At 38.7% G+C, this 21,632-nt stretch overlaps 1 protein-coding gene across 2 annotated transcripts in view; it reads right to left on the bottom strand.

The window, feature by feature from the left end:
• Positions 1–6,369: 6,369 nt before the first annotated feature.
• HCRTR2 (hypocretin receptor 2) overlaps positions 6,370–21,632 on the bottom strand; it is an 81,243-nt gene continuing 65,980 nt past the window's right edge. For both annotated transcript variants that reach the window (XM_069011417.1, XM_069011416.1), the window contains 5 exons: positions 15,599–15,714; positions 10,736–10,956; positions 9,211–9,332; positions 7,914–8,114; positions 6,370–6,713 (listed from right to left, as the gene is read on the bottom strand). In XM_069011417.1, coding sequence (XP_068867518.1) covers positions 6,520–6,713; positions 7,914–8,114; positions 9,211–9,332; positions 10,736–10,956; positions 15,599–15,714 — 854 coding nt within the window. In that variant the 3' untranslated portion in view covers positions 6,370–6,519. The remainder of the gene's footprint in view (positions 6,714–7,913; positions 8,115–9,210; positions 9,333–10,735; positions 10,957–15,598; positions 15,715–21,632) is intronic.

Genomic DNA, 21,632 nt, shown 5'->3' on the forward strand with positions numbered 1-21,632 from the left:
GACTGACTGCACAGCCTTCCTGCTACTTTTTAAGGAGTATTTCCCACTGTTGCTTATTTTGAACCTACCTGGAAACTGCCCACAAAAAAGGATGTGATGTTTTTGCAAAATAAAGAGCTGAGCAGCATAATCTATGATTGAAGGCAATTCAGCCTAAGAAAGGGCTCCTTTAGGTCTAATGACATTATGGATGGGTCTTTGCTTCCTTACCAGTACAGAGGGGGTACACTGCCAGAAGCCTACATGAAACAAACTGTCCTACATGACTTTAGAATCCAGGGCACTGTAGCTTATACAATTGCTTAAACTGACAGTTATTATTTCAGTCACTCACTTTAATTATTTATTTCTAAAGTTTGGAATACAATGTGATTTTTACATAGAACACTTAGGGCATCTAAGAGCTAGTAGCAAAAACTTTTAGAGGGATCCATATTCACAAGAAGACACACATTTAGATTTCTACAGATGTCTGTACTTTTATGCAAGAGTCTACTGATTCACTGAGTAAGTGTAAAATTCTTGCTTCTGTGTAGAATTTGGTCAAAAGCAAGGAAAGTCAAAAGCAAGGAAAAAAAGGAACATTTTAGCACCTTCACTTTGAAGATTGGGAACTGAGGAATGGAGGAATTACATTTCCCAATTCTGCAATCTTAAAGCAATGTAAATAAGTAATAATGAATATTGGGAAACCAAGCTAAGGCTTCCATCCAGTGGCAAGGCCAGCGAGATAACTGGCTCCTAAGGCAAACTACAGCTGAATATACTTTGAATATAGTTGAAAAGTGATACATGACAACTTTATTCTAACAAAACCTGGGGCAGAACTACCTACAGAATACTTTTAACACAGGAATATAAGTTTGGAGTAGTGGGGAGTTAAAGAGAGAAGCAGCGTGTATACAGCATGTAGTGAGTAGAAAAGGAGAGTAACAGAAATTAAAACACACTTGACCCATCCTACTCTCCTGTACCAAATCCTTCTGTGCCAGCTTTGTTGATTTTCCCTTTTCCTCCACTCAGACCCAAAGTGTCAGCAGCCCTTTGTGCAGCACTGCCAGCACCCAGCGCTCCCCAGCCAGCAAACAAGTGGCTGTTCACTCAGACAAGGCGTCCCAGCCGGGGGTGTCCCCGCCGCTTCCACTCCTTCCCGCCGCCCGGCCCCAGCCCCTGCTGCAGGGCGCTCCCGGAGCTGCCCGAGCCGCGGGGCCGAGCCGCCGCCGCGAACCCCGCCGGGCACCTGAGCCCCGCCCGGAGAGCCCCGGGAGAAGGCGCCGTGAGGAGGGGAGCGGCCGGGAGGCGCGGGAGGGTCCCGGCGCGGCTGGAGCTCCCCCGCCCCGCCGCACTTACCGCTGCCGAGGAGCGCGGCCATGGCGGCCGCGGGCGCTGCAGCTCCGCGCTCGGCGGGGCCCAGGTGCCGGAGCGGCGCCGCCCCTCAGCACCGGCCCGGGGACAGCGCCCGCCCGGCCCCGCCCCGCCCGCCGCGCCGGGCGGCACCGAGCGGCACCGGGCGGCACCGGGCGGCACCGAGCGCGGCACCGAGCGCGGCACCGAGCGCGGCACCGAGCGGCACCGGGCGGCACCGGGCGGCACCGAGCGGCACCGGGCGGCACCGGGCGGCACCGAGCGCGGCACCGAGCGCGGCACCGAGCGCGGCACCGAGCGCGGCACCGAGCGGCACCGGGCGGCACCGGGCGGCACCGAGCGCGGCACACGGCGGCGGGGGCAGGCCTGGGCAGCCGCCCCTGCGAACGCCGTCTCTGCCCACCTCCTCGGCCCGGAGCAGGCAATGAAGCTTCGCACCCCCGTGAGCGGCCTTTGCTGCCACTGTCACACCCCCTGCTTACATTTCTTCTCTTGCCACAAGCGCTAAGCGGGACTGTGTCCAGCTGAGACGCATGAGTTCTTCGGCATCTTCCACGGGATCAGGCACTCCCTCTGCACTTAGTTCGCACTTGATCTCCAGAGAAACTAACAGAGCAGCTCTGTGGCTGCTGCCTATAAGCTCTTCGGAAAATGCCTGTTGCTATGTCCGATCACCTTCTGGAAGCACTTTTCAACGCATTTTAGAAGTGAATTTGTTTGTTTTCATCTCAGATGTGGAATAGGATCTTCATCAGTTAAGGAGAGAGAAGGCTTATGGAATATGTTGGACAGCAGACCAGGGGAATAAAAAATTGATCTATAGTCTAGACCCAGACTGGACTATGAGTGTAACCTCAGGTGTTTCACTAAAATACGTCAAAATGTATGGCAGTTTGCCATACAAAAGTCAGCAGCTGACTTGGTACTTAACACTGAAGCAATCAACCATAAAGGATGCAATCATACACCTGCTGGCTTCAGTGTGTGCTCTTTGCTTTTGCAGTGGAAGGAGGAGGAAGAAACAGATCCCTATTGATTTCTCCATGCTACTCATGAATCTTGTTTTCACAAATGGCCTATTCCATACAGAACATTTTTAACTGTATTTGATCTTTAAATGCCTAGACTAAAAGATGTCATAAAATTTACAGGTTAGCTATCAGAGAGACAGATACAGTGGTTGAAATCCTGTCCCTACTGACAAATCAAAACTTTACCCAAAGTCCAGATTTTGCTTATTTTTCTTAGCTCAGGAAAAATCAATCTTGCATGTAATTTCTCTTTTTTTTTAACACAGATTTTTAGCTTAGTTTTTTTAAATTGCATTACTTATGTAAGCCCTTAATGACAAAATTACTAAATATTTGTTTGTGTTTTTTTTAATTGTTCCATAAATAATATATTACTTCAGCCAGTATATCCAACAGCCACAGAAAAACCTAATTGTCAAGTAGAAGGAACAGCCTGAGAGATTAACATCATTTTAGCTGTGAGACAGATTTTAGGTTGGAAAGCTAAATTTGCCTTTGCCTTAAACCACTGTAACATGCAGCAGTAAGTTATGATACATCATACAGTGAGGGCTGAGTTAAACTAATGTTTGGTGTATTCTCCGTCCTATAAAGCACTCTCCAGGTTAATAACACATATCAATGTTGATAATATTAGAGAATGAAATGGTTCTCTCTATGTAGTCCAGAAGAAAAGGAAAAAGATAGCATTTTTGGAGGTGGAGACAGGGAGATATTATCTTGCATTCATTGTCACTGCAAGGCACAAGCTTATCACTACAGTGACAACAGTAAAGGAGAAACAGGTCAGGGTATCAGACCTCCAAGGCTGTGAAGTAAGTTGAGAGACAAAGCACCAGAATGAGGGTGGCATAACAATTTGTATCTGCAGGAACAAATATGTTGTGATTTAAACTCTATGTTTAATGCTGCTGTGGACAAGCAGGGACAATGGCATGAAAACTCTATTTCTCCATTTCTCTCCATTTCAATATTAGAATATTAGAAATATTTGAATAGCAAAACAGCTAGAGGTAAAAAAACCCAGTTAAGGCTCAGGTTTCAGATAATTTTCAGTATTTATACACTGGATAAGAAATGTTCATTCATTATACCCTCTCTTCTCAAAGCTATTTCTACGTCCATTACTGGCTATTGCTCACTATTGGGTTTATTTCTCCCAGTGATTATTTCAATTTAAAAAGGTATTTCTTGAATTTTGGAAAACTAAAGAAATAAAACCATAGGAATACTTGCATCAAAAATATTTATTTTTGAATGAAAAATATTTTCATAAAAATTACCAAATATTTGTCTTGATAACCACATTTCACCACTATTTAGCTTGATAACCATAGACTCTGGCAAAAATTAGTTAAAGCTCTCTAGTTATCCTTAGACTTTCAAATCTGATATAACATCTGGTTGTATTATTTGTGTCTGAAAGATATGCTATTTACTCAACAAAAATTGTCCAGAGAAAACCCAGAATCATTTGCTAATGAATGTCTCATCTTTTATTTATCTTCTCCTCAGAAAAAGTACTGCTAAGTTAAAGTTGTGGTTAAAAGAAATTCCTAGAAACGTTGGAATATTTTAATTTTGGAGATCTAGGTGAAAATAAGAAAAGATGAAAAGAGAACAAAAGATATGTTTTCTCTTACAAAGACAAAATTGAGGCCGGAACCTCCCTTCCTAGCATGGCACAGAACACCTACAGCCTCCAAAAACTGCCACTGACCTTTAGTGATGTTCTTGCCTCAGAACTAACTTAGCCAACACAATTTATCCTCCTGGCAGCAAAAAGAAGACAAATTGTGTCAGCAGGTGGTATTCACCCCCTCTTTAGAAACATGCTACTTAAGATTTTTCCATGAGTATCACTAACATTGACATTTTAGTTCTTTGTTTGCTGGCCCAGGTTAGGAGTACTGTACCCTTTTTTTCTCTGGTCATCTCACAGGGATCTGGGCAACACACTTGACAAGGCATAAAACTTTTGCTGGCCTTCCACAGTGACCCATGAACTTTTGTTTTTGAAAAGTATACATACTCCCCTCTCATGCTGTCCAAGCTTTCTTAAATAACCATTGCTTTCTACATTCTTTCTCTTTCTTCAAGGAAAAGCTAAAAATACTTTTGCTGAAATAAAAATATAGCTTTGCCAAATTTGGACATAATTGGCATTTCTCAACCATGGGCTGAGATATTTCATGTCTCAATGATTACTGATAATTATTTTGCAGCTGGGTTGCTATACTAGTTTTTAACTTTTTGACTACTTATTTGCTTATATATAAACAAAATAAAAACTTACAGGACTTTTAAAATTCCATTTTCCCATATATGTAATGTTTTAATTCAGCAGCTGTTTGTTCAACCATTTCAAACTATATATATAAAAATATATATCTTGTTCCACACTCTTGAAGAATTCTGCATTTTCCATGGTTTAAGAAAAAAATAGCCTTCTAATGGTAACGGAATTGCAACAGCTATGAAATCAAATCCTGCTGTTCTTTCCACTGTTATTTGGGTTTTATTTTCTTAGAAGAGACAAAGTGAAATAATTTCTTGAAATAACACTGACATAAAAGCTATACTTAAAAGTTAAGCTTACACATAGGGATATTGAAATTCCTGCTATTTTATTTGATAGCTAAACATTCTGTCCATTTAGATATTTTTCTTTATTCTTTTTTAATTAAAAAGGAGTATTCTCATTTTTCTCTTTTAATAGAAAACTTTAATATACAAATGAATGCAAATCCTTTTCTCTCACTTAACACCAATGTAAACTAGGAGTAATTGCAACAATGTCAAGTAAAACAGCTGTTGGGGAAGGCTAAAACATAAAGTGATTGAGCACTTCATAAAACTATATTTGCCATGATAGTACATTGCATGACATTAGGTTAAAGGAAAACCTAGAAAAAATATTTACAAAAGTTAATCAAATAACACTTGGTCTACTAATAATTGGCTTTATAGAAACATTTGAATACAGGAGGCTGGCTTCTTTCTATGCCAAATCCTTTTTAATGAAAAAAAAATCCTCCCTCTCATCTTACCCTTTCTTTTGAAAAATCTGGACTGAAATGCTAGAATAGTGCCACAGGGAAATTGTATCTCAGGTTCTGATAAATTAGCCTTTTTCTAACCAATAGACCACATTTTTCTAGAAGACTAAGTCTTCAGTGATGCACCATCTTCATCCTTTAAGGAGAAAAATACAGTAGATAGTAGGAAGCCCCAGGCCAAAGAGATCATCCCATAAATAAATATATAAATTTGTTAACTGATTGTATCTTTAGTATTAAATGGCAGTTGAGAGACAAGTCATGAAAACAAGAAAAACTACTCATGTTTTCTATTTTAAAGATTTTCAGAGATCTTCTGGAGCAACACTTACATACATTATGGACTAAAATGAGCTACCAAAGTTAAAATGTCCTGTCCTTCAGGGGTGCTCACGCTTGTTATTCCTTTTGGCCTGAGTAGGAATTTTGAGCCTATAGCACCTTTGAGCATCACATAAGTTTTATTTAAATGGTTACTTTTTAGGCACTCAAATCTGAAGAAAAAAAGGCTGTTTAGTGTAATCTTATGAAAACGTGTGACTTTCAGCACTTTGGATTCACATCTTAGAAGCATGTCTGTACTTAGAAAAGTAATGTGGGCTCTCCCCAAATCAATCTGAAGTTCCATAATAAACATAGAACTTACTACAAGTGGATTTGAAGAAAAAGAAGTGCAAAGTAATGCCAGAATATCACTAGTGCATAAGTAAGCATTCCTTGTACATGAGTCAGTCATTTATAGAAAGAGGATATAAATAAATGATGTTTGAGACTCTTTCAAATACTTAGATTTCTCTATATGATACATTTTAGAACATTTCACAGCATCTAAAATATATAAAAATAAATATCTACATTATTTACAAAGTATGATACAATCCAATCTTTAAAAAGAATTGTAAAGACATGTTCTTTAGCTCATACTGAGGTAAGTAGGTTTCTGTAAGACTGAGAAGAAAGAGGATAGGCAGTTATTTTGAAGGAATCCCTTTGTCCAGGTGTAGTCTGTACCACAGCTTAAAGCACATGACACTCTCTGGCAGTTGTAGTGTATTGAGCCAAAATCATCCTTGCTGTAACTCCATTGAAGTAAGTTTAGTTATGCTAGGGACGAATTCAACCCACTCTGCATTCTCTGTTTTGACAGTGTCTTCTGCAGAAACCCTCATGGCTTCATCTATATTTGAAGTCATGTTCATCCCTGGTATGTGGAGATGCAGTTCCGCTGATTTCAATGGGCTGAGCATAGCTGGGATATCTGTAGATAAAATAAAGATTTTAAGATCATTTCACTGTTTGTATCAGGTGGCTGACTAACTCACTCACTGATTGTCTCTCTCTGGACACTATGCAGGTGGTAATTTATTAACAAAATGGTCTTTCAGAAAATGTTTCAAATTGCATTTGAAAATTTTAAGTGAAAGCTTCTTGACTGAAGACTAAGGACATTTCTGATGCATAAATCTTGATTTTTTTACTTTACAACATTTTCATATGCACTACTTAGTAAATTGTCCTGTGGTTCCTTATCCAGATGCCCCTCTAACCCGCAGAGTGCCACAGCTTCCTGTTTACAAGTCAGTCATGGAATCACCAATAGTTTGGGTTGAAAGAGACATTTAAAGACCATCTAGTCCAACTCCCCTGCCATGAGCAGAGGACAGAGAGAAGAGAATGATGATAAATGAAAAACAAAGGGTAGAATATAATTTACAGCCACACTGTCATATGGGTTTCATTTTTTTAACTTTGCTTGTGCCATACATAAAGGAATGGCAATACTACTGAATTTGGGCAAAAAAACCTATTCCTTCTACAGTAAGTGAAGAGTGGCTTCCCAGCTGTTCCTGAACACATGCAATAGCCTACCTAACAGGAAAAAACAGAAAACGTTGGAAAATAAATTAATATGAATTTCTTATTTGATCAGCCTAACTCACACCAGAATGTATGCTAAACAGATGATTTGAAGTAGTAAAGAACATTCAGGTAGTTTAATCTGTACAACCAATTTCATAAAATATTTGTTATAAAATATACCACAACTTCAGATAATTAGAGTAGAATACAGCTGCTTATAAACACAGTCCAATGATAGAGAAAATAATTTTCATACTTTCAGGCACTTGTTCTTTATTTACTTAGGAGTCTAAAAGAAGTAGGGATCCAAAGAAAATATTTGTATAAAATATGATTGCTTTATTGCCTCCCTATCTGCAACACAACTTTTTAAATAAATGTGATGAAATTTTCTTTCATCAATATATAATCAAAGTTATGGCATATTCTATAAAATATTTATTTTAATTTTCTTTTCTTACAATCAGTTCCTAATTTTAAACACCCTTCTCTCTTTGTGCTCAGATCCCAATATTGATGTATGCACAATTAGAATTCACTTCTGTGGGATCAAAAGGCATAGGGACCAGATACTAACAGTGGGTAATAGATGCAGTACCATTTGATGGAATTGTGTTTATGTTGGTCAATACAACGTGTTCTGAAAGTTTTGAAACGTTATCAAAATTGCTGATCTGGGTGGTCAAGGATTTCCGACTCTCTGTACTGGCACGACCTCTGGTGAACCGTTCGTCATGGTGGCTGCCAATGCCAAAGATGCAACAGGAAAATGCTGCTTTAAATTCTTCTCTAAATTTCCCTGTCAACCACAAAAATGACTCATGAAAATAATTGTACTATAAACCGCACTTCATCAAACTTTATAGATTCGGTTATAAAGGAGTTATCTAAAGCAAAATTAATGCAAACCACCCAGATGCTCTTCTAATGCAGAAGTAGAAAATCACAGTTTAATCATCTTGGAGAAAGACAGAAAAAAGATAACCTTTCTAAGAAGATATGTGAAGTGTGATGTGAAGACTGAATTATTCTTGGCTAGACAGAATGGACAGACTAGAACGATTAATGAAATCAAGTCTTAGATAGTCTGCTGATTAATTACATATGTAACAAAAAAAATAATTGAGCAAATATAGGCTTAAATGATTGAATCTTTACTTGACACGTGAAATGAGAGAGCATGGCTAATTTGTGTTTCATCATTAACAGATTTTAAAAGGAGATTCACAATGTTTGAGCGTCCCATGCTTTTGGGGCTCAGAGGAAATTATACAGATCATTCTCATATTAAACACCACAAAAACCTAAAGTGGGCCAATATGTAGTGAGGATCAATAGGTTTTGCCTCCCTGTATTTAGCTGCAATACTACCATTTCAGGTTCTGATTCTGCTCTCCAAGCCAAATGACACAAACTAAGACAAATCTATATTAGTGAGGGAGCAGCATCCTGGCTGATTCTTTGAAGTTGAGCCTAGGTGGCACAGTCTGGTCATGCAAGTACTATGAAAAACTCACAGCCTCCAAATCCCAGTACCTGCATATAACATGCCTGCTGGGGACAGCCCCTGGACAGTGCTACCTGCCAGACAGCATCTAGGGAGTGTTTAGAGGAATGGTAATTGTTTCACATCAAAGTCATGCCAGGAACTTCTCTTCCACATTAATGTCATGGACAGTCACACTCTAGCACTTGGACTCAGGCCCTGGCACTGTCTAGGTTACTTATAGGTAGATAGCCTAAGGTAATGAGATACTTCAGGCAACTTCTTCTAGGAAGAGGATCTAGCTCCCACTGGAGGAGCTGATCTGATGTTACACAGTCATTAATCTTTGCTATGGCTCATTACATTCAAATTACACAGTAAACTTGAATTCTAGGTAACTGTAACTTACCACTGAGGAAGTTATAAATAATAGGATTGGCTGCACTGTTTGCATATACAAGCCAGTGTGAGAACATGAACCAGGCGTATACAGTTTCTCTGTCATCAGCATGATTAAACATCCCCAAAACCCTACAGAAAGAGAAAAGCAAACCTGAAAGATGGCAAATTTAGAATTCATTTAAAAAGATTTTACAACTTCTAGCCTAATTTTATCTCTGATGACCTATTTACAGTACCACAGAAAGGCTAATTCAGCAGTGCTCTCTTACTTGAGAGAATGAAATTCTTTACCCAACCCTCAGCCTTCTGTCTTGGTGGTTTAGCACAACAGAGACTTTACTTTGCTATGGTGAAGGTGCACAACTTTTCTGCCAAGTAACCAAAGTCATCTGGTGTCAGATGCCAAGAAAAGACAGGAAAAGTTGCTTTTGATGTACTCATGTCACTGAGGTTCCTGGCTCTAGGCCCACTCTTCAGTACACTCTCTAGGGTACTCTCCAATTCTCCCTGGAATTGAAAAGGCATTGAACAAACCTGAGACTACTGTAGCAGCTTCTGTCCTCCAGGGAAAACTGCATTTCCCAGCCTCTTTACGCATTACTTCTGCTTTTAAGTGAAAATCTAACTCCAGGCCTACTCTGCTATTGTTGCTGAGGCAGCCTGTGTATTTCCTCTGTTTCAGGTTATAGATGCCCTGAACCATCATCTGGAAATAGTTTGCTCCCTACATTTTCTATGAAGGGACTTGAGAATGAAAAGTATTTAAATTAGGCCTCAGGAAAGGGCCAGAATTGAGTGAAATGTATTTAAGCCTTGAAACTATCCCTTAAAAATGAAAACGTTCCAATAACATTCCAATTAGAAAAACACCAATAACATGCTTGTTATTTTTTAGGATGTTCAACTCTTCTGCTATATGCCATTATTTATTGGGATTCCAGAGGGCTTATGAGGTGTAACTCTACCAAAGCCTCAGTCTGTCAGGCACTGTACAAAAAACCAAGAGTGTACACAATTATGTACCAAATTAACAGAGAGAAAAGGATAAAAAAAAGAGAATACAGCTTCATAGGACCAACTGAAGGGTTAACCTAAGGCCTCAAAACTTTACATGAGTAGCTTAGGTTTGAACTCAGCATTTCACAGTCCTTGGAGCCAAGCCACAATACTACACTCTGCTGCTAACCTTCATCTGCTGCTTTAAGTGACTGCGCTTCCATGGGGGCATTTACAGCAAACAAGCTGTAATCCCATGTAAATGATGAGGTTTAATGAGGAGATAGGCTAGATCATTTTCATGAGGAAGATCTTGCAAATAAGAGTTCCACAATCTGGCCTCTAGTTTAAGTACTATGGATAGGTTATATATAATATTTTCTTGCAATTGTATGCTTATTTTCCACTTCTTTATAATGCAGTAGGTAAGCTTATCCTTCAAAAGTATTTTCCAGAATAAAAGAAATCTTGTAACAGAGGACTGGTTTTAGACAGAAAGCTTTAACTAAGTGTTTGTATTTGGGGATAAACTTTACCTTTTCAAGACATTGAGGATGCTAATTGGTAGATAGCAAAGTGCAAAAACCAGAAGGACAACCATTAGCATACGTGCTGTTTTCCTTCTTGCACGAATCTGTTTTATTTCAGCTGCCACAGCACTAATCTTTGACTTTGTTGATTGTCCCAGACCTCGGGGCTGTGCTGAGGGCTGCTGAGGCTTCCATTTCTTCTGAACAACAGAAGAAGTACCTGGGATCTAAGGAAAACAAAATAAGGGGCATTTTGAAAAACATTTTTAAAAACTGATTTTGTCTGTAGATATAACAAGAAAAACAGACACGTTGACATACACAATGTAAGCTCACAGGGATAAAAAGGATTTTTAAATTAAATTGATTGATGTAGCTGCAAGAAACAAACCAAATTTCAGACACACTAGAGGGACTGCATAAAAAATTGTTTTATACACAGGTATCAACAGGTGTCCTCAAATTTTCTTTCATCCCACATACCTTGCCTTGCTTGTATCTTCAGACTGTCAAAATTGCCAATCCTATCGCTGCAAATTATGTTGCTATAAATTTCTACATTAAAAGTTTTGTTGTATAGCAGTTTTTCCCATTAATATGCTGCTAATACAAGATACTAAACAGTTTTTCATTACTGGAAAACAAGGATTTAAAGCCTGCTTAGCTTTAAGTGCTATAAAACTTCCATACATACAACCTAAATGACAGTGAAGTAGCTAAAGAAATCACAGCTGAAGTGTGGATCTCTCTGCAAAGTTCTTCAAAACTGAGGGAAATAATGGAAAAGTGCCAAGACACAGTAAGAATTAGATTAGTCAAAGACATGTTGCAATGAGTATGTGTAGCACCATGCTATTAAAAAAAAAATTGGTTTTTGTTTTCTGTGCCCTCACAAAAGACAAGCTAAGTAAAACAATTTTGCTTCAGTTCTTCTAAATTACTTCCTGCCTGCAGTGAAATGTGAAAGACTGCAGATGTCAAGAACTTTCTCAGAGAATTCTATTACTATTACATCTAAAATGTTTTCAATGTCATACAGTGTGAAAACCTTTTGGCTAGAAATATAGTTTTATTTATGTGTAGTACAATTGTGTGTGGGGTGACTAATCTTGTGAAATATTTCATGTTCAAAAGTATCTGGAAAGTTCACATTGTCTATTGAAACATTAAAAAAAAAATAGGGCTTATCCACACATACTAATCAGAAAAGGATGAAATTTTTGATGTTTATTTCAGAAAAATAAAAGTAAGCTAAAAAGCATGCACATTCAGAATTGTTCTAGAAAAGCTACTATGTTTTGGTGGGATTTTGTGGGGTTTTTTTGTTGGGTTTTTTTCTTGTTGTTTGTTTTGTGGGTTTGGTCTATTTATTTATTTGTTGGGGGGGGAGGGGACGGGTTGGTGTGACTATCTTCCTTGCACAGACAAGCCCTTAGTTCAGCATTTATGTGAAACATCAAACCTGATTTACAATTATTAGAACATTTTGGCAAAATTGCCTTGTAACAAGCAGGAAATCAATGAAGCAAAAGTGGGGATAAGTTATAACGTTTAGTTTTTCTTATGTATCTGTGGACTTAAAACCACTCAGCCCCTTGCACTTCTACTGTGGGTTCCCACACATTCAGCTGAAATCAGCAGCTACCAGCTTCATAATTGCACGTGTGTCCTACTGCAAGGGATTTACCCTACTTAGCTGTGGGGTGTAGCAGAGACGTGATAGAATGAGAGGAAATGGTCTCAAGTTGTGCCAGGGAAGGTTTGGATTGGATATAAGGAAAAAATTATTCACAGAAAAGGTTGTCAAGCCTTGGAACAGGCTGCCCAGGGAAGTGGTTGAGTCACCGTTCCTGAAGGTATTTAAAAGGTAAGTAGATGTGGCACTTAGGGACATGGTTTAGTGGTGGACTTGGCAGTGTTAGGTCTATGGTTGGATTCAATGATCTTAAGGGTCTTTTTCAGGATAAATGTTTCTATGATTCTATGATTATGTATGTACAAGTATACACAAGTGTACACGTGGGAGCATAATGCATAAATTTGCTTGTTAGTAATGAATCAGTCACAGAGATACTTTTGAAGCATTTGTGTAATTCCAATGTTTTATGAAAAGCTGTTTTACTATTAGCTGTGAATAAACAGGTACTACAATTTAGAGTTTCTTATGCACCTTTTCTCTATCCCCTCAGATAATTATTAAGGGGTTTATAACCAAAGAAAATTTCTCAAATGTAGTATCAACTTGCAAAGATTGGAAGGGCATATTTCAACTACCAAAATGAAAATGGATAGAGTTCCTACTTATTAATACAAGTGGGTTTTAGTGTCAGTGCATCCGGACATCATTAAATTGAAGCATACTTGGAACTTGATAATACAAACTATGTATCAACACAAGTCCATTCAGTTCTATTTGTTCGGAAGTTGTTTTTAATCTACTTAAAATCTTCACAAGAACATAGACTTCTAAATCACTACTTCCTTGCTAATAATTAAACTACCAAAATTTCTAGTATTTTTTGCATGATTGTTCTTGTCTTTATAAAGGTGAATCATTAATTCAAAGATCTGCTTGAATTACACAGTGAGAAATTTTAGGAGCTCTTACACAAAGTATGGTAACAATAACTTGTAAATCAATTGTCTAATTTTCATCTGAAAATTTGCATACACAACACATTACATTTTAAAAAAGAACCTTTAGAAAAAATGTAGGGCATAGAAAGCATCTACTGTTTGTTGTGTTTTTTTCTATCATATACATCTTAAAATTTCATTGTACCTTGAACTAGGATCACTACATTTAACTGAAGTTCTGGTAAACAGCATGATTTTTTAATTGAAACTGTTACCAAAGAATACACTTAGAGCACTGCATTCATTTGTGCTGCATGACTGATTACAGCACACCTGCTGCACTTAGAAAAGTGCCTGATGCCTGCAGCCAAGTCACAGTTGGTAATAGATGTACAGTGGTTTTAATTTCACTTAGTGCAGCCTCTTATACATAGTGCTATCATCTATGCCAGGCAGAGAGACATCTGTAATTTGGCACCACTAATAGCACTAAGCCTGCAGTAGAATTTCTCTATTCACCACTGAAAAATAAAGGATCATCCTAACCTTGTCAGCATGCAATACAAATAGGGAGAAGAAACCTTGTGAAGAACAAATAGACCAGCTAAAACAACTGGGGAGTGGAAGTGGGGGGGACCCAAAAAAGGTTGGTTTTCAGTCATTCAACTTCGGCTCTGCATCTGAGCCAGCATTTTCAAGCTCTGTGTAGGTTAAGAACAACTGCTTTGCATTAATTAGTTAATTAAGAGCTTGACAGGGTAGGCAGACTGTAAAGAAGGTACAGAAGAAAAGGTTAAGAGGGATTCTGGTGGTAAAGTCACTGGGTGATACAGGATGGATTCAGCAAGGAAGAACATATTAGAGCTATGTTAGACTGAACTTAATTACAAAACTAAGCAAGAAATCCTTTGTCCTGGAGAAGAGTCCCCTCAAACTGTAAAGGTTAAATTTTATCTCCAAGCTATCTTGTTATTTAATCTTACCAATCTAAGAAATTAAAAGCAAAAATAATAATTTAAAGCTGACGAGCATGATAAACAGAAATTTTCATTTAACCTAATCTGATTAGAAGTGACAATAATTGCTGTTATGACTTATGGATGATAAGAAAAAGCCTTAAAGTGGATTTGGTATTTCCTGTATATGAGTTACCTGCAAGAGATATATTCTGTCAGAATAAGATCTGATTTTTAATTTTATCATATATATATATTTAGAAATCTAAAGTCTATTTGTGATTTCTCTGAGGAATCATTTTGAACTGCATAAAAAATGTCGATGGGGCAGGTATTATCCCCTGCCCAGAACAGCCTCAAATTTGGATAGTATCAGACATACTGGTGAGAGAAATTATTCATGCCTGCATGTTGATGGAAATATCAGCCACTGTTAGAGCCACTTGAGAGGGAATATCTTGCATCATTTCTTCAACAGGAGGAGTTTATTGTCCTTTACAAAATGACAGGGCAGCTGGTGGTAGACTACAGCTATAAATAAATCCTGGACAAAGCAGAAGACAGCAGAGAGTACCACAGACTGGTGCATGACAGCTTACAGCTTCACACTCACAAAATAATTTTTAAAGATTCCTGGAAAAAACTACATCTTTTTTGCTACTTAAAATCAAAGGTTCTTTTTCTGTTTGACTGCTTGGTGGATGGTTTTTTTTGTTTGTTTTGTTTCGTATTCCTGTTTTCTTTCCTGTATTTTTAATTTGAAGTTTGAAAAAAACAGATGTTCACATTAAAAGTCGTGTCAATTATTTGTCATAAATTCATATCAAATGTTACTGATAACAGCCAGCTTCACATCAGGCAGTTCCAGTCTCCTAGTTGTGATAGTTGGACCTTCTAGTTTAAATTTTGTTCATATTGGACCTGCCTTACCTGAGTAAGAAAAATAAAAATAAAACCAACAAAATGAGGTGGTCAATCTTAAATTTTGACTGCTAGAGGAGATTTTAGCAGTATAAATAAGGTCACTGAGGGTATTTTGGTAAGCATTTCAGATACAGTGGGGGAGATCTTTCTTCTACCTATATTCAACTTTTCTGTTGCCTTTTGCTTTCTTTCTCTCTAAGGGAAAGTCCTTCATAGACAAGAGCAAGGGGTTTACATTCTGACTGCCTTTACAATACATCTGAATGCCTATCCAAGGTGGCTGTATACCAGCATGGATGTAAAAATCAAAGTCCTAAGTGACAACATGGGGTTTATAAAGAAAGAGGTTGTACATGGGACTCTGCACAAAGGTGAAGGAGCAATTAAATAGAGCCAGTGCTAAGTGACTTACCTGGCGACACCACAGCTTTCGGAATATCTGCAGATAGGCCAACACCATAAGACACAGTGGTGCCATGTATGTCACCAGAAAAAAGCATGTGTGATACATTTTGGGGTAAACCTCAGCTGGAAAGAGATTCAAATAGGAAAGGTGCATTTAAATATACATACATTTCAAAATCACCTTAAGAAAAATTATTCATAGAGATATGCATGTATTTTTCAACCTAATAGGATATAATGGAAGATGCACCCAATAATATCATGGTCAAGGTTGCTTTTAAATCATTTCTAGATACACTCTATTAGAAACATGCTTTTTATCTCAAGGATTTCCTATATCACATTATTGATTTCTTATCATAGTATTCACGTATGAAGTCTTAAGAAGTTTTACTTTTTGTTTGTCATAGGTTAGCAAGCATAGTCCCAGAAGGGATGTCCTTGCTAAGGGGTGCTTACAGTTTCCTCTGGGACCTGATAGAACCTATCAGCTGGCCAGTTTGAATATGGACAATTCTTTAAGCCACTTAAAGTTGTGACCGCCTCTGTGATCCACACTTAAGAATAGACAAACTCCCCCCCAAGCTCTCTCTCGTTTCCAGCGCTGGGACAGGTGGCTGCAGGCCCCGTGCGGGGGCCAGCGGGCCCGGCCAGGCCCTGCTTGGGCCAAGCCAGGCCGGGCCATGGCCAGCCTGGAGCCATGGGCCTGTTCCAGCCATGGAACTCCCCCCCCCCCCCACCACTGCCTTGCCGTGAGGAGCTGGAGTGGCTCGGAACCCCCCCCTCCTCCACTGCGATAAGAAAAATTCAACATTCCAGCTGCAAAGCTGCAAGGCCAAGGTGAGATTAACCCTTTTAGTGCTGTGAAGAGCTGAAAACCTGAGGGAAGAGAGAGAGGAGATGCTTAAAGCTGAAATTCTGTTGTGAAGCTATGATAGATCAGAGTATCCCGTTGTAATTTCATGACGATATGGGGGTGGAGTGTTCAACTCGTAAGCAAAAGCACCTGCGCTGAGATAGGCAGATGCTGACGCAGCTGTAATTTCATGAGAAGTTTGGACAGGGAGAGATGGACCAGATGAGGACTTTTGCTCCAAATGGGAAAGGAGAAAACCTCAATTCCTAGAGATGCTCCCAGAGATAGTCCTAAAGATGAAGATGAGGAAGACCCTTTGCTCCCAGGGAAGGAGAAGGGCCTCTGTTTTTCTTTGTTTCTGAATGGCTCAACCTTAAAATTGTACCCCAAAATCCTCCAAGAGTGGACCCTCGAAAGCAGTTGCGGGAAAAGCTGCAAGTCGGGGGAAGGGACTCACATCGTAAGCAGAGAGACTCCTCTTCCTGAATGGACTGAACAATATTTGGAAGTGGGTGGCTGTCTCGGTGTGATACTGTCTTCATAGCACGAGCAAGAAGAGACTTCTCTTTCTAAATGGACTGAACAAGGTTATTATGGAAGTGGTAAACAGACTGAACATTTAAGGGTTGTCTTTTTACATTGTCAGTGGGAGAAGGGAGGAAGGTAGGAGGAGGAGGAGAGTTCTGAAGGTGGTATAATTTTTTTTTTTCCCTCTTTTAGGTCTGTTAATAAACGTCTTTATATTCTTTCAAGTTTGGTGCCTGCTTTGCGTTTCTCCTAATTCTTATCTCACAGAAGATAAACAGTAATGAGTATTTTAGACCAAACCACTACATTGTTAAAACAGTGATGAATTAATTTTGTTATCTAAAAATGAAAAATTTTGTTATCTAAAAATAGGTGAGCAATCATCCAATCTACCTCACCTTGACATATTTAACAGGTTATGTAACTGTCTTTAGTTTTAATTCTTCAAAGGCTGCTATGTATCCCTGAGTAAACTGCAGTCTCTCACCTATAAAGACTGCAAATGCAAACTGCAGCACACAGGACGCTGATGGGAAGAGAGACAGGCATTTCATAAATCACTCTTTGGTGGCAGAATATATGTGATTAAGACTCAGTAATAAATTATTGTGATTAAATTTAAAAAATAGAATCAATACATTCAAGAGCTTTAAACCTAGGAAATCTCCAAGATGGTTTTTGACTCAGCTTTAACAATAATGAGTTTGGTACCATTGTGCTCTAGTTTCCCACGTATCTCTTTTCAAAAGACAACTTATGAATGTTATTTGCTTAGAAACAACCATCTCAAAAGTGCTGTGAGTGTATTCAGTTTTAAGAATGTTGGATCTTAAGCTCCATCAGTAGTTTATACCAGAATGTGCAGTACCTGAAAACTTGTCTTCTCTTTTGTAACATTAAATGTAGTTTGCTATTAATTGTTTGTATTAATTAAACTTAACATCTATGGATGGCCTCAGAAAAGGAATGAACATTATGGAGATTAAAAATAAATAGAAGAAGAGAAACTGCACCCCATGAGCAGTTAAACTGCAAGATAATCCTAGTCATTGCATCTTGGCTAGAGTAAAGAAGGAAAGTTTATGTTAATTTCCAGAATTTCCAAATGTTTCAGGATTGTAAGATCTACAAGTGAAATTCTGTACTGATTGTTTTAATTAAAAAAAAAAAAAGAACATACAGAAGAAAAGAAAGAAAAATGGTTACATGGGATCAAAACTTTGGTGCATCAAAATTATTTTCTGCCTGCTAAAGTGACTGAGACTGTGGATCCTGTCAAAGAAGAGCATGCCAGGAGAATCTCTGAGAGTTTGATCAGACAAGGATATACAAAGACTTTCCCCATAACTCTCATAGCAGGGAGGAGAACACCATCATGTTAATTCCAGGCTCACTCTCAAATGCAGGCTTGAGTAATCTCACACTTGTCATTGGACCTGAAAGTGCCAGCTGGTTCACCAGGAAAACTTCAAGATCAGGGAGATGGAAACTTGCTACAGCAAAATCCAGCCAATGTTCATTCCTAAAAAAGGTAATAGAGATGCTGCCACTGACATTTGATAGTTTTGATGGATCAAAGTTAAAAAATTCAGATAATTATTTGACTTCTTACTTACTCTAAGATCCTGTAGCAAACCAGCTTACCAACTCCTAACTAGCTGCTGCAGCTACTAGCTCTTGTCAGTGTTCCTGGGGAGCCAGACCATTTGGGGCAGGTATTTTATAATTGGTGTTAACCTGAGATCATATATTGATTGATGATCTCAAAATTGCTTCTGCATTCCAGTAAATGCAGCCTCACAACAGTCCTGTTAGCCAGGGAAATACCAACATGCATGCTTCACAGGTGGAGAGATTAAGGAGAAACTGGAGTAATGTGACTTACTGGGATCACAGGAGGTCAGAATTGAAAGTACATTCTTTCTGCTCAGGAGGAGGTGCCACCTGCCTCATCAGTGCTCTGCTGGCAGCCAGACCCCTTTCAGGTAGGACGGTACATATTTAAAAGGCCATCTGGAGTTTATGACTTCCAATTTAGCATTCCAAGTAAAGTGAAACATTAAATGAGCCTAGCTATCTACAAAGAACTAAGGACCAGGTTGGAGGAAGATCCTAACACTTGCCTTTGAAGTTTAGCCACCTGGAAAGTGCCAGCTGCTAAACATCAAAGGAAACCTGTCCCCTCCTCCACCCAGGGCAGAGCCCTTTGCAGAACTTTTCTCTAAGAAGCATGACTCTGTTTAGCTTCTCAAGCTAAAGAAAAGCTTTAAAGCTGTTTGACAATCACAGCAGCAAGAAGGAGGAGGGCTGGCTAAGGATACTATTCATTTATCAAGTAAGTGAGTTCCAGGCTCCTTGAATGCAAACATCAATCAGTCTGTGGTCCTGCCTGACTGGGATGGGTGAAACTCTTACTTGCCAAGCAGAAGAGGAGAAAGGTGTCCTTGCCTTCTATGGTCATGAAACAGCCTTCAGGACAGGGGAAGATTGTTCTTAGTTGGAGTAACTACTTCTTTAAGAATAAAACAGTGACTCTCATATCTCTGGCTGCTATTGTATTGAAAAGAGAGACCAAAACATAAAGCAAACAGGTGTTCATAGGGGTTGGACTGGGTTCAGATCAGCATTCCTACTCAGCTTCATTCATACACTATAATTACCTGATAAAGGATCAGTGTGTTAAAACAAGCTTTCTTCTGTCTACTGCAGGGGTTATTAAACAGATTTTAAAATTTTCTAAAGCTCTCTTCTCCACACTGTCTTCCAATCCCAGCCTGGCATTGGTAGATTGAAACTACAACTTGGATTTTTGCCGAAATTTTACTATATTTGTGTAAATACATATATACCTACATGCATACATATATTTATTTAATCAAACTGAAATAAACAGACTCAAAACATTTTGATATGTCTAGAAAATGAAATAGTCCCTTAAGCCACAGGTGCTTAATGAAATTGGTACTCATGACAGATTTCTTAAGAGTAGGGAAAAACAAGACTATTAAGTTTGTTGAGCGTCAGTAGAGTTCCCAGGTTCCCTAGTCTCAGGAAGATACCTGTGAGGTTTTGGAGTTACTAATATGGAGAAGCAATGCAACTAAAAGTGTATATTTTTTAAGATAAAGCTTAATAATTGGGATGTTAGGAAGTGGGTGCCCACAGCAGAGAAAAATCAACCACACAATGCAGTGCTTCCAAACTGAGTTCCTATGTCAGAGTACTTATGGTTAGCTAATACTAAAATTACATCTTGAAACCTGATATATTGTGCTTGAGTTATCAACTTACAATAACACCAAGCATAATTTTAGTATTAGAAATATTCTGACTTCTTTCTGCATAAAAATATCCCATGAGTTTTTCAGTAAACTCTGAACACTTTGATAAACAGGATGTATAAAGCTTCTTGTAGTACTGCAATTTCCAGCTATTTGTTTTCCAGAATTGAGAAAATGTGGTTTTGTACTATTGTATGAGTAGTCTAAGAGGAAATGGAACACAGAGTCTTCCCTTTGTTTCCATTCAAGCATGTAGTTTTGGGAAAGGATTATCTCCATATTCTTTTTATCATTTGCAAAGGGCTTGGCTAATGCACTTTGGCTAACACTCTCTTCTTGAACAGCTCTAAGATAATGTACTTAGCTGACTTGGACACATGGGGAACTCATTTTAATAAACTTTTATTTTGGCACTTTATCATCAAATTCAGCACATAGCAATTACAGGCTATTATAGAACTGTGGCCAGCTCTGGCTCCTTAAGTGAGCCTGCATAGGTCACATGTTGGATCCTTCTGCATTCCCAAATAAAATATTGTTATTAGACAGTACTCAAGATGAAAAACTCTCAGCCTAGAATTGGCAATGAATTTTACATTCAGGAATGCCAGAAGCAATTATAAAGAAATTGAGCCCTGTTTTAGGCTGAACTATTGCTCCATTTGCAGTCACTGGCAGTTCTCCAAGAGCACACTCAAATCTTATTAGTCAGGGTGGCAACTATTTGTTCACCATTAAGGAGCCCAAGTGTCACAGTGCTGATCAGACCTTCCCTCCAGACACTCATCAGACTTTTATGGTCTTCAGCAGATAGTCCTAAGTCTGTGTAGGGTACAGTGTTCTCTCCTGCTTTGGCATCTCTGACATCTTCCTGGACATGGCTTCCAGTTAGTCCTCCATAGCACTTCATGTTTCAGTGGCCCTGGGGTCCCAGAATTAAAAGAGACTTCCAAAACACTTTGGAAAGTCTCATTAAGCGTCCTCTTTTTTCAGTGCCAATCCTGAACATTCACAGTTTAACAGCCTTGGAACATATGGTGTACATGATACTCTGCAAAGATTTTATCAGATGTACTCTAATTTTAGACAACATTAACTATATGCAGCTCTAAACAAAGCAATAAACACCCAAATACAATCCCTTTCTCTAAATTGACTCTCCTATAGGACTTTCTCAGGGTCTCTTGAGTGTGGGCAACATCTACATCTCCACTTTCTCTTTTCAAATATAGGTTATTTGTAGCAGCATGAATTTCTTTCTCCTTCAACATCATCCTAGTTAGCTCTTTCTTTGACCCTCTATATTTGCATAGTCTAAAAAGGCAAAACAAAATCCAACAAAAATGCAAGTATTTTCTTTAAAAATACTAGCTCTT

The sequence above is a fragment of the Aphelocoma coerulescens genome, chromosome 3, assembly GCF_041296385.1.
Source record: "Aphelocoma coerulescens isolate FSJ_1873_10779 chromosome 3, UR_Acoe_1.0, whole genome shotgun sequence".
Taxonomy (NCBI): domain Eukaryota; kingdom Metazoa; phylum Chordata; class Aves; order Passeriformes; family Corvidae; genus Aphelocoma; species Aphelocoma coerulescens.